This window comes from Pteropus medius, unplaced genomic scaffold (assembly GCF_902729225.1).
Source record: "Pteropus medius unplaced genomic scaffold, Ma_sr-lr_union100, whole genome shotgun sequence".
Classification (NCBI taxonomy): domain Eukaryota; kingdom Metazoa; phylum Chordata; class Mammalia; order Chiroptera; family Pteropodidae; genus Pteropus; species Pteropus medius.
The window spans coordinates 6,772,916-6,787,076 of NW_024340848.1; the positions used below are offsets into that span (position 1 = coordinate 6,772,916).

Genomic DNA, 14,161 nt, shown 5'->3' on the forward strand with positions numbered 1-14,161 from the left:
AGAGTAGGAGAAAGAGCACGCCTGCCATTTTATTGTTGTTTTCTTATGCTTGCACTGTTTGAATTGAAAGAAATCCAAACTTCCTTTGCAAAAGTCATTTTAAGTCACTCGTCCATTTAATGAGTTCGTTAAAACCGCATAATCTAATCCATAGACGCATTCCAGCACATATGAACTGTGATAGATTTCAGTACTCCAGGAGCACGCTAATGAAGGAAGAGAGAAGTACCACTGTGAGCCCCTTTTCACTCTGAAAGTCTCACTCTTTCCACAGGATAATTGAAAACTGGCTATCACCATACGAAGTGATTAAGAGGCATATAAATCTGTAGATAGATTAAATATTAGAAAAGCTTAATTCCTCTTACATTTTTATATTTAAAAAATAAAAATAGAAATTTTAATGTTTTTGTCTTAAATCACATTGAATGGTATTCCACACCCCCAGGGATGTAGATACACCTCCACCACCACAACCAACCCAGTACACTCTTCAAAGACCATGACTGTCAAGCTTTATGGTTAAGAGTAACGATTCTGAAGTCTATATTTAAATTTGAATCTCATGTCCAACATTTACTAGGTGCGTGGCAGGTTTTTTCACCTCTCTAAGTCCTCATTTCCCAGTTTCAAAAAGGGTATAATGATAATACTTCAGCACAGACAAGGTTGTGAAGATTGAATGTGAGTGCCTCACAATTGAAGTATGAAAAGATGCTCAACATCACTAATCATCAGGGAAATGAAAATTAAAACTACAATGAAATATCACCTCACACCTGTCAGAATGGCTATCATCCATCAATAAGTCAACAAATAGTGTTGGCAAGGATGTGAAGAAAAGGGAACACTCGTGCACTGTTGGTGGGACTTTAGAAAACAGTATAGAGGTTCCCCAAAAACTCAAAAATAGAGTTGTCGCATGACCCAGTAATTCTACTTCTGGGTATTTATCCAAAGCAATCCAAAACACTAATTCGAAATGACATATAGACCCCTATGTTCATTGCAATATTATTTACAATGGCCAAGATATGGAAGCAACCTGTGTCCATTGATAGACAAATGGATAAAGAAGATGGGATATATATATATATAATGAAACATTACTCAACTTTAAAAAAGAATGAAATATTATCATTTGCGACAACATGGATAGACCTAGAGGGTATTATGCTAAGTGAAATAAGTCAGACAAAGAAAGACAAATGCCATATGATATCACTTATGTGTAGAATCTAAAATACAAAATAAATAAACAAAACAGAAACAAACTCATAGATATAGAGAACAAATTGATGGTCACCAGATGGGAGAGGGATTGGGAGTTCGGTAAAAATGTGAAAGGAGTAAGAGGTACAAATTTCCAGTTACAAAAATAGTCATGGGGACGTAAAGTACAACATAGAGAATATAGTCAATAATATTGTAATAACTATGAATGGTGTCAGATGGGTACTAGACTTAGAGTGAGCACATCATGCTATATAAATGTCTAATCACTATGGTGTACACCTGAAACTAATATATGATGTATGTGAAGTATAATTGATAAATGCATTTTTTAAATTGATTAATTTTTTTAAAAAGAACATGTGTCTTAGCTCAACGACAGCTCACGGTTAGCCCCAATTACTTTGAGTCAATTACTGACTTGGACTAAGTCTAGCAAAGCTCTTAAACACGATGTGCCTTGACAACAGTCTCATTTTCCCCCAAAATTTTCATTATGTTTAACTTTTTCAAAAATACTGAACTGGTTGAAAAAAATAATAAAATGAACATTCATATACCTCTTGTGTAGGCTCAGTAATGGTTGACTTTTGTTTGCTATTTTCAAGTAAGTAGAAAACAAAATAATACTTTATACCTAAATATCTTAGCATGAATCTCCTAAAAGCAAGGACAGTCTCCTATACAATCATAATACCATGATTACATATAAGAACATTAACATTAATTCAATTATACCATCTTCTATCTACTTAATAATAGAATTCTCCAATTACCTCAAAACTCTCTCCTATAGCTGGGTACGCATCTCCAAATCCAAGATTCAGTTAATTAATAGCATTTGGTTTGTTATGCTTTTAGAGTTTCTTCCTTTACAACAGTCTTCATTCTTTCCAACCTCACTTTTGAAGAGTCAAGGTCAGTTGTCATATAATATCCCATACATTGGGTGCGGTTGTTCATTTGTTTATGATGTTCCTTAGTTTGTGCCTCTGTCCCCAGTATTTCCTGTGAACTGGAAGTTGTCAAATCAGTATCTTGATGAAATTCAGGTTAAATATTTGGGACAAGATTACTTTTTAAATGAAGTCAGAAAACAGTACTTGGACAGGCCTTTCTGCTCTTTGTTTTTGCTAATCCCTTTGTTTTTAGCAATTATTCCACTTTGTCAGCCCCTCCCTCTTTTGTCTAATTTTACAATTCTGTAAGAATGAGAATGAAAATGATACCACTGTCTTCCTGCAGGCAAGTGTTCAGGACCCTTTACAGACCTTAAACTAAGAGTGTATGTTTCTACCGAAGCCAGTGTTTGAAATTGTCAGAAATTAGAAAGAAATCTAGATAAATTATAAAAGGAGGCTCATGCTTTCCATACTGACCCCATTTATTTGGGGTCAGAGTCCTATGACATAACAGAAGTAATTGTTTAACTTTCAGGATCTGTCAATAGCATAAATGAAAAATATTTAATATTCCGTTATTATTAGTATTGCAGTATTTAATGATGGAGTATAAAATATTGGAAAAATCACAAATATAATTTGCAACTATTGGACAAAGTTAATTTGTCCTAAAATAACTCATTTGGGAAACAGAAAAGAAATTGTTGTCAATCTCACATTTGATCCCAACGGATTTGCATCATTAATGAATTAGGACTCATAGTTGTTGTCAAGATTTTTGCACTAAGCATGCTTATTGACATAAAGCTTAGCTCACTATTTGTGTGTATATCAGTTTCCAGGAAAAAAAAAAATAACTCAGTTTGGAGCTACAGCAAAGTAGTCACTTATATTATTCAGGAACATAAATAAGAGAAAATATTTCTAAGCTGTGTGAGAATTGAAAATTTTTCTTGTACTGAAAAATAAACTGCAGGCATTCAGATGCTCCTTAGAATCAAAAGCATGCTCCTCTCCACTGGCTAATAGTGTCCGTTTTTTTGTTTTTTTTTTCTGGCTGCCTGCATCATCACCATCCCAGCCAGAAAGGGAATTAGTCGGTGTTGCTGTGCAGAATGTTAAAACAGCATTTACATCTCTCACTGCTTCTTTGCCATTATCTCCTTCAATTGCACAGTGAAAATGCCTGGCTACTGAAATGCCAAGGTGAACACAGCCTGATTATAAAATGTGCTGTGGTGAATCATCAGAGGGGACCCACACACTCCTCACTCGGCTGGATACAGCTGCACAGCCACTCCTGTCACCCTTTTTGAGATAAAGGCACACACTGAGTGACCCCAACTATTTTGTCTATGACCTGGTAATAGAATAGGACAACTAAATCTATTTTCTCAATCAACACTTATCGAGCACCTAATGTGTGCAGAAACTTGTGTGACCAACTCATCCTGGTTTGCCCAGGACTTTCTAGTTTTAGCACTAAAAGTTCAGTGTCCTGCAATCCCTATGTCCCAGGCAAACAGAGATCATTGGTTACTTGATGCATACTAAGCACCAAGGATAAAGACTAATTAGAACCTTGTCCTTGCATCAAGAAGCATGTAATCTAAAAGAGAATGAGAAAAGTAAGTCGGTTATAAGTTTGGAGTGATCAGTACTTAGAATCATGAACAGGGTTCTGTGGAACGTAGAAAGTTGAATCTGGGCCCAGAGGATGCACCTTCAGAGAAACAATGCTTGAGTCTGATTTAAAGAATCAGCAGCACAACATATACAGTTGAATTTTGCAAATATTGAAAGAGGAGATATCTGTGAAACATCAGGCGATTTTATTCTTTCTCTGTGTCTTAAAATGTGTATATTTGGTTCAGATTCGCTCAGCATAAAGGTGTGATTTTCATGTGAAATAGGCAGAATGATGCTCATTCTTAGTGTACTTTATTTTGGAATGGAATAAACTTTACAGTATTTCTGTCCTGAAGCTGGTGATAATTTTCTGAGTTAGTTATGAATCTATAACACCTGATTTTTTGAGAACAGTGAGAATGAGTGGCCTAAAGGTGGTAGCCCAGAATAGAATTTAGGAGCACCAAAAAGTCACCCTGCCAATCAAGTCAAGTGTGACGGATTTTTTGACAATTTATTTTGAAAAAAATTCAAACTTGCCCCAAAAATACGTTGTTTGAAAAAATTGTACACCTCCATCTAGATTCACCAATTACTTAAAATGTGCCACACTTGCTTTTTCTCTCTTTATACATCTATATTATTATTATTCATTATTATTATCATCATCATTCCTCCTGAATCATTCTAGAGTAAGTTGTCAAAATCATAACCCTTTAATTCTAAATACTTTGGCATCTCTTTTCTAAGAACATGACATTCTTCTACATTACCACAGTATTTCACATTCAGAAAATTTAACACTGAGACAATAGCATTACTTAATAGAGAGTTAGTATTCAAATTTTGCCAAATATCTCAATAATGTCCTTTATGGCAGTTATTTCTCTGAGCTAGCACCCAATTCAGAACCAATCATTAGGATGCCATGTCTTTTATTTTCCTTAATTGGGAAGAACTCTTTGGCCTTTCTTTATCTTTTATGACTGACATTTTGAGGAGTACAGGCCAATCGTTTTATAGCATATCTCTCAGTTAGGGTTTGTTTGATGTGTCCTCATGATTGGATTCAGGTTATGAATTTGACTACATAAATGATAGGTCCTTCTTGTTACATCATGTCAGGAGGTGCATGATATCGATTTGTCCAGTTACTTTGATCACTTGGTTAAGGTGGGGGCCTGCCAAGTTTCTGCACTGTAAAATGACCAGTTTTCCTTTTATAATAATAAGTAATCTGTGGGGTATATTGTGAAATTGTGTAAATATCCTGTTCCCTATCAAACTTTGACTCAACTTTTTTTTGCATTTGTACTAGTTTGCTAGGCTGCTACAACAAAGTACCACCAGCTGGGTGGCCTACAGCACAGAAATGTGATGTTGCACGATGTGGAGGCTGGACATCTAAGATCCAGGGGTTAGGAGGGCTGGTTTCTTCTGAGAACTGTGAAGCAGAGTCTGCTCCAGGTGATTTGCTGGCAATCCTTGGTGTTCCTTGGCTTGAGATGCATCAGCCCAACTCTGCTTTCACACAGTCTTCTCCTTGGATATCTCTGTCTTTGTGTCCCAATTTTCCCTTTTTATAAGGACAAAGTCATATTGGATTAGGACCCACCCAAATGACCCCATTTTTAACTTGACCATCTGCAGCAATGACCGCATTTCCAAATAAGGTCACGTTCACAGGTACTGGTGGTTAGGACTCCAAAATCTTTTCATGGGGACACAGTTCAGTGTCTACTGATGATACTTGTTGAGATCAATTATTGCTATAATGGTTGTGGAATGGCGATTTTTTTCTCACTATCATTCTTTCAACATTTATTAGTTGATGTTTGATGGGTTTAGTTTTTTATAATTGATAAACAGAGATTGTACATCCATCTATGTCTGTATGGAAATAGCACATATATATATAAAGCCAGGGAGCAGCCTATAGACCAAAGATGGAGGAAATCAGAGTGTAGGTTTCAAGCTACCCTAAGCATTTCTTGTGTGTAAGCCACTTCTTGGAGTGTCACAATCTCAATGTATGGGAGGGGTGGCGCTTTATTCACATTCTAAAACAAAAGTAACATCATACATGATTCAAAGATAGGTACCAGTTCTCTAATTCCGCATTCTGGTCCTCTTCAGCACTTTATGGGTGAGTAGACATTTCCCAGTACTGAAGCCTCTGTCATGTTCAGCGTCACAATTAAGCAGGGGTCAAAGACTATAATCCCGGAACTATGGAGCAGCCTAACTAGAGCCAAAATAAAATATCAGAGTTCTTTTATTTCTTTGTGTTCACTCTTAAACCTGGCAAAAGATCTTTGGAATTTTTTTCTCAAATCTATATTCCGCCCACAGTAAACATAGAATATTTTTTGCCCAAAGGGTATTGATCTCAAATGTACAATAATGCTGTTAAATCTCAATGGCTTAAACCACAGAAATTTGTTCTCTATCACTTCTGGATGTCGGAAGTCCAAAATCAAGGTGTTGGCAGGTTTAGTTTCTTCTGAGGACTGTGAGAAAGGATCTTTCCCAGGCCTCTCTCCTCGGCTTATACAGAGTGTCTCTTTCGTGTGTCTCTTCACATCATGCCTCTATTCATGTCTTTGTGTCCAAGTTTCCCCTTTTTGTAAGAACACCAGGCTTTTGGGGTTGGGGACCCTACTGACCTCATTTTAAGCTTTCTGAGCTCTGTGAAGACCATATCTCCAAATAAAGTCACATTCTGAGGTACTGAGGGTTAGATATAAATTTGGGGGGACATAATTCAACCTACAACAGATGCATTTCAACCATCCGTAGATTTTCTCAGTATTCATGTAGGCAGAACAGGAAAACAAGGTTGTGACTGTGTGAATCTAGATGTTAATTATGGAACCAAAATGGTACTGAATCTCTCTCTCTACACTTTCCCCATGTGGATGTCAGTGCTGAGCCTGAAAACACTAAAGATGGTATTGCTAAGCTTTCCCGGCCATATATCCATAGGGCTGTAGATTTTACAATTACCTGTATTTGGAATGACTGTTTTCTCTCTGGAGCTAGAGGTTTTTAAATAGGTTTGGGTTGCTGCTAACCATCCAGGTGTGTGCTGTATGGGCCTGTCAATAAGTCAAGAGCTGAGGTAACTAGCAGCTGAATTAGTGACAATACGTATTCTTGTAGAAACAGACAGATCATCGGGGAAAGTGTTTTGTTTTTTGGTGCATTGTTTATGTGCATTTATCTGACATCCAGGCAATGAATCCTAAAGAATATATTTAGGGCATTTGCAGTAGGGCATACCTATGTCTCTCAGCTGAAGAGGAACCCAAAGCCAGTTGAGATGCTTCATAAGTTTTTAATTCAAAGGATGGGAGGATACAAAATATGGAAAACAAAAAGCCAATTACCTGAGAACTCTCTGCCAGAAACTAGATGCAGATTGAGGGAGGAGGAAGCGAGGTTTTCCTGGACAATAAATCCTGTCTCTCTCTTAAAACCGATAAAGAGTTTGTGCTACCCCTATTTCAGATTCTCTAACCATCACCTGCCTTGTGTCCTTGTGTAGAAATGGACAAGGCTTGGGGAGAATATTCACTGTCTTTCCTTGCTTTCTTGATCAGGTCACAGACATAAAAGAGAAACTGAAGCTCTCTAAAAAGGTCTGGTCGGCATTGCCCTACACCATCTGCAAGGATGAGAGCGTGACAGCGGGCACGTCCAACGAAGAGGAGTGCTGGAACGGGCACAGCAAAGCCAGGTGAGGGGTGACTCGCTGTTCTTACCGTCAGGGCTTTGTACATCCAGTCTGGAAGGCTCTCCTGGCACAACTTTGCAGACCTGTTTATGCAAAAAGCAATGGAGGGTGGAGGGACAAGTCGTCACTTAGCGACAGCTGTTCAGAGTGACAGGTTTGACGAGCACCTGGGAGAACTTACTCTCAAGGTGCCATTAAGCGTGGAATCCTTGTTCTGAATGCCTCTCCTCTGGATGAGGATGGAGGAATGGTGACAGATGCCAGGTTATTGATGTCCTGAGATCACAGAGAGCCTTTTATGTTCACTTAATCACTTTAAGATAGCTGAACTATTTTTATTCACAGTTCAATTTGCAAGGCTTACTGTTTTCTTCCATCACAAATTAAACAGAAAGTGAAAATTCAACTAATTTTTTTCACCCTTGGAGAAAAAAATGTTTTGAAGTGCTTATTGGAAGGGTAAGGAAAAAACGAAACACTGAAAGACAACCAGGAAACCATTCTCACAGGTCCTGTGCCTTGGAAGGTCCCATTGGAATTTTATGATGAGAAGTGGTTGTTTTCATCCTGCTGTTCTGCTGCCCAGTGCTACCGCCACTCGATATGGAATTTCTGAATTTTTTAATTCAGCCCAGCAATGAGCTTGGCCTGAGTTTTCACAGGGTGGAGAAGTTGGATGGGGGGAACTAGCTGGGGGGTTGGCAAGCAGGGCAGGACACCAGGAGAGAAGTCTGCAGGAACCTTTCCCAGCAGCGAGACAGGTGGGTAGAGCAGCTGGTAAGCTGGCTTCCAGGAGTCTTTGGAGACTGACCAGCAGGTGGAGAAGCTAAGAGGGGAGAGTCTGTTCTGGGGCTTTACTGGGCGATCCCAAGCATATGAAGCAGCTGTCATCAAAAGAAGATAAGTGGATATTAAGTTCAGAAGAAACTGCAGAAGGTAAGCAGAGGTGCTCATTAGATGTTATTTCTTACACTGCTGAGTTGCATTTTTTAACATTTATTGGTAATGATATATTATTAGCCATGCTAGGGAAAGCTTAGCAAGGTGAAAACTAGACAGCTATAGAAAGAGCTGTAACATTTCAAGGTGCCCCAAAATATCGATATCCATATATTAGATCATGAGGTACAGAAAGATATTCACGATATCAATGACACACCCCTCAAAAACGCCTCATAATTTACTGGTGTCGAGCCTTTTAGAAAGGAGACCTTTGGCCAGCAAATTCAGCTGTGATTTAACGGCCTCTAATGTGTCTTTTCCTAATTACTGTACAGAAAGCCACCGTAACGGATGACCAGATGGCCTAATGAATAAAGTGGTTGATTTTTCGAGCTGCTCTCTTGCCCATCTGTGTTTACCTTTCAGCCTTGGCTAAAATGAAGGCTGTGTTTTGAACTACATTCCCATGGATGATTACACAGGTTGCTGGATATTGGCGCATATACAATTTCTTACAAAAGGAAATACAAAGAATGGTTTCTGGCAGGGATGGGGAGGAGACTACACTCCATCAAGAAAACAAATGGGAAGGTAAAGACCATTGAAGTTAGAGCAAGAGGTGACTGGAATGGTTGAGCCAAGTTCCTCTTTGTACAGATTAGGGATACAGACAGGATAAAGGATGAGTCTAAGGTTACCCAGCCAACAAGGGTGAGAACTGAAATCTCCCAAATCCTAGCCCAGTAGTCTTTTTACTTCAAAATCTGCCTCTAAAATGACAGCTAAATATGGCCCTTCCCATGTAAGGAGAATGAATAAAACAGATCCTTAGCTCTGTAAAACGATTTAGTGGATCTACATTCATTCACTCAATCCATCAGTTCATCAGCAACATTTTTAAGCACTCCCTCTGTCCAGATACTGTGCAAGGCTCTGTGAATTAAATGCTATAACATGGCAATGTTGTCTGTCAACACATGAAAAGACACAGTGGCTGGAAAGAGGAGAGTGGATTCGGATCTCCAGGTACCAAACTGTTGGACTGTAGGTTTGGGAAAGTATCACATTGGTGCAGAAGCACCTGAATTAGGAGGGACAAGATTTGAATTTTATCCTGAAGTCCATGGGAAGCCATTGGAGGATTTTATGCAGGTGAGGAAAACCATCAGATTTAATGCAATTAAAATCATTTGCAAGAACATTCTAGAATTTAATTCAGTGTATTATTAAAAAGAAGAGGCTGCCAAATATTTGTAACTTGAATTATATTCCCATTGGAAAATTAGAATCTCATGGTTTCTTTTAGTTAGTTAGTTAGTTAGTTAGTTAGTTAGTTAGTTAGTTAGTTAGTTAGTTTGGCTCTTCTTCTGGAATGGACTTTTAATATTAAAACTTTTTTTAATAGCATAGTAAGGAGATAGTGAATAAGGACTTATTGAATTAAATTTAATTGAAGATTTCTTCTCATTCAAATATCAATTGATCTAGAAACACAAAAAGAGTTTTTCATTTAAAGAAATTTTGCTTAACTATTTCGTAAGTTGAAAAATACATTTGTAATGCAGGTGATGACCTATTTTTTCCTACTTTTGAAGTATGGATTTTTCAGATGATAAGCCTTAACTATTTAAGAATGCTTGTTAAAAAAAGAAAGGAAGGAAGGAAGGAAGGTAGGAAGGAAGGAAGGAAGGAAGGAAGGAAGGAAGGGAAGGAAGGAAGGAAGAAGGAAAGGAGGGAGGAGGGAGAGGAGGAAGGAAGGAAGGAAGGAAGAAGGAAGGAAGAAGGAAAGAAAGAAGAAAGAAAGAAGAATCCAGTTATAGCAAAGAACGAAGAACTTAGCATAAACGAAGAACAAAGAAAGAAAGAATTATTCTTATTCTTATGAAATAAAAGAACCAGCACCTTTTTTTTTTTTTAACTCTACCAGCAGGTTAATGGATGTAGAACAGAGATGCTTACTAGCATTGATGGAGTGTCGCAGTCTGAAGTTTTTACACTCGAGCCTGTGGGAGGAGATCGCTGATTATCCAGGCATTTCTTCCTCTCTTTCTTTATGTTTTATCCAGCAGACTCCTTCAGCCACATTCTTCGGTTCACATCTACTCCTGCAGCCCTTTTATCGATCTAAGTATCTGATCAGGCTTCCATCACCCTTATTTCTCCTGATTATTTTCTGAATTCTACTCCGTAGCTCTTTATCATGCTTCCTTGATTCAGAAATCTACCTATTTTACATTGAAACATTTCTGAAATCAAAATGACTTCTTTATGGTCCATCAAGAGGACTCTTTTCTTGCTTCCCTTCTTTTCCAATTTAATGGGACTGTGTGAAAACTATTGCAATAATGTCTATGAAAATACGTTGTAAACTCTAAAATAATTCTTCTCAAACATTAACGCGCAGACTAAATTCTCAGGCATCTTGTTTAAAATGCAGATTCGGATTCGATAGTCTGGGGTAGGACCTGAGAGTCTGCATTTCTAACAAGCTTCCAGGGGCTGCAGCTGTTGCTGGTCTGGGGTCCATACTTTGAGTAGCAAAGATCTACGGCAGAATTTGCCAGATTTAGCACATAAAACACCAGACTCAAATGGAATACACTGATACTAAAAAAAAAAAAAAAAAAAATGATTTATTGTTTATCTGAAATTAAGATTGAACCCATAGTCCTGTATTTTATCAAGCAGCCCTACTTTAAGCTCCTATTAACATGTAAATATTCCTCTTTTTGTTCCTTAAGGAGCATATTACAATTAGTTGTTTTCTCTTTGTCTTCATGGATACCCTTATTCTCTTTAATTGGACTTTTCTTTCTTCTTTTTTAAAAAAATTAATTAATTTATTTTTTATGGTGACATTGGTTAATGAAATCCAGTAAGTTGCAGCTGTACACTTAATGGGGCTTTTCTCATACTGAAAACAACAGCAACTGGGCCGGGAGTCACATGGTTCAGTTATAAAATTACACACTAGGGAGAGTTGGAGCACAGGCCAGGTCGAAGCCATCTCGACAATGAATTGCTTAGGCTTTACACATCAAAAGAAAATTTTAGGTTGGAAATAAAGCACAGCCTTCACAATTGCAAGATATTGTTCATACAAACCTCTTGTCTCAAATGGGATGCCCTGTGGGCCATGGATGGATACTTCGAATCTCTGATCGGTACTTGATTCAATTAGTGGCTTAGTCAACTCAGGCTGCTATAACAAAAATCCTGTAGACTAGGTAGCTGAAAAAAGAAATTTATTTCTTATAGTCTGGAGGTTAGAAGTCCAAGATCAGGGTGCCAGCAGGGTTGGGTTCTGGGGACGGCACCTTTCCTGGCTTGTGGACAGTCACTTCCTCTCTGTGCCCTTACGTGGCTGGGCAGGAGCAGCTCTGATCTCTTCTTTTGCATGTAAGAGCACTAATCCCATCATAAACGCTCCACCCTCATAGCCTTATTAAACCTAATGACCTCCCAAAGGCCCCACTTCAAAATGGCATCACTTTGGGGGCTGGGGCTTCAACATAAGGATCTTGGTCGGGGGCACAAAAATTCAGTCCACAGTAGTTAGTACAAAGAATCACATTCTATTTTATCAGAATAGCTAATAAAGGCTTTTCCTCAGAATTCATGGCAGTGTCTCTCACCCAAGAAAGGCAGCTTAGGATGCATCTTCAGTGACCAGCAAGAGCGTGAGTTTGCAAGCGTAACTTCCACTTCTCTCATTTCTCACTTAGCTAAGCAACGTTTTGGGAGGACAGGGCAACACTCTGACTCAACTTGGACAAATAGAATTTGAAAGAACACTAGTAAATAAGGGAGGAAAATCGATAATAATCAAGAAGGCCAAAGGGAAAAAATTAAAAAGTCGTAGGGCAGATTACAAATCTAGGTGTCCTAGAGTTCCCAGAGTGAACCTGGAGACCCTACAAGGATGCTTGATGCCATCCGTCACCCCTGAGAAAGGCGTTCTGGGCAGCTGGGTGGCTGGAATGAGCTGTCTTCACAAAAGCTAGAGAAGAATTATTAGATGGGAGGCAGGAAAGCATAGGCTCAGAAAAAAATAAAACTTTTAGATGGTTAGCATATACGGGTTAGAACTTTGTCAGGCAGCAAAAAATAAAGCCCTCATGGTGCTCACATTGGCTCCTCCCTCTTGCCTCTATAGAGACAGGTTGTTGCTTTTTGAGGACATAGCCTTGTCAAATTACACCATCTATATCTTCCTTGAGGATTGTCTTCTCTTCATGGGGATCCTTTTTCTAATCCCATAGGAGCTAAAAAGGAAAGGAGAGTATGGGAGATGATGGGGTGGGCCAGGAAGAATGTCAATGAAAGCCAGACTGAGAGGCAAGTCCCAATAGCATGTGGATTTCATGACAGAACATACATATTTCAGAGTTTTCGAGTTTCTTGAGTCAGTTATTTTCAGACTCCTCCCTCTCCCCCACAAAATTGGCAAACAGCTTTCCACTTCTGCTCCTTGTAAGCCAGTGTTTAGCTGTCACTGTGTCCTTTTTTAAAAATGCCCCCTGGGAGGAGACAATGAGGGATGAGAATTAATTGGATCTGCTGGAAACAGTGCTTTTGCAGGAAGCCTCGGCCATCTTTTAAGGTACCTGACCCTCAGAAATAACTCTGTCCCCAAGGAAATTCTACCTGAGGCCAGGAGGTAAATACAGTAAATTGTAAGAAACAGGAAAGTAAAAAAATATATAGAAAATAGATCAGTCACTGAGTGGACTGACCAAGCAAAGAAAATAGCAAGTCGCGACTGGGTAATTTTGAGCAGATGGAAGAGGGACGAAATGATGCATGGTGATGAGAAATTTGTCAAAGATAGTGACTTGGTAGATCTGGCAGGACAATATTGTTTTAGTCTGATTGTGAAATATGTCCCAAAGCACTCTAGCTGCATTTTAAAGAACTGTCAGATACTCCATGTATACCCAGCTGGGAAACACCCTGAAAAGGTGGGAAATCTGTCTGGGAAGAGAACTGGAAACTGTCAAACCCTGCGTTCCTGAATGCCCACTTCCCTTCTGTGGCACAGTCAGGACCCACGACCCCTGAAGGCTGACAGTCCTGAGGGAGAGGGAGGGACACGGCATGCACTTCCTGGAGGTGGTGGAAAACGTGGCTACGAATAAGAGGAAAGAAGCCTGCTGCTGCCCTGACACCCGCCTCATGAGTCTCCTTTCCTAGCTGCGCTGTAGTGTGCTGACTCCAGTTGTACCAGGAAAGGATGGGTTTGGGGGACCCCTGCCAGTGAGTTAAGAGGCCAAGTCAAAGAATTTAGCTTCTGCTCATTGCTGCAACCAATGAGCTGTGTGTCCTCCAAGAGTTCCCAAATCATTTCCTGCCACATATTCTCCAGCTGGAGGAAAGCCACAAAAAATCATTCTTCTGTACATGAATTCACACTTTAAAGCTCCAAATTCTGCTGCTGTCAGCCTGTCCTAAGAAACAAGTTTGGCATCTGAGGGAGCCATGTTAACAACTTAATTTTCATAAGAATGCATTCAAATTGCATAGTGTGTTAAATTTTCAAGCATTTTGATATACCTTCACTCAACATGGCAACTTGTGAAACAAATAAGGTGATATTTATATAAATATAAAAGTATAAATATAAAGTGGCTAAGTGATTTGCCCACAATCACACTGCTGGGTCCCAGAGAGATCTTAGGTATCCTCGGTCAGTCTCTGTGCCTTTGACCATATCAGTGTC

The 14,161-nt window shown here is 39.0% G+C and overlaps 1 protein-coding gene across 1 annotated transcript in view; it reads left to right on the plus strand.

Annotated features, from left to right (window-relative positions):
* GPC6 (glypican 6) overlaps window positions 1-14,161 on the plus strand; it is a 984,775-nt gene that overhangs the window by 955,205 nt on the left and 15,409 nt on the right. Inside the window, exon 7 of the mRNA XM_039837677.1 lies at window positions 7,367-7,503. Within this exon, the coding sequence (XP_039693611.1) occupies window positions 7,367-7,503 (137 nt within the window). The remainder of the gene's footprint in view (window positions 1-7,366; window positions 7,504-14,161) is intronic.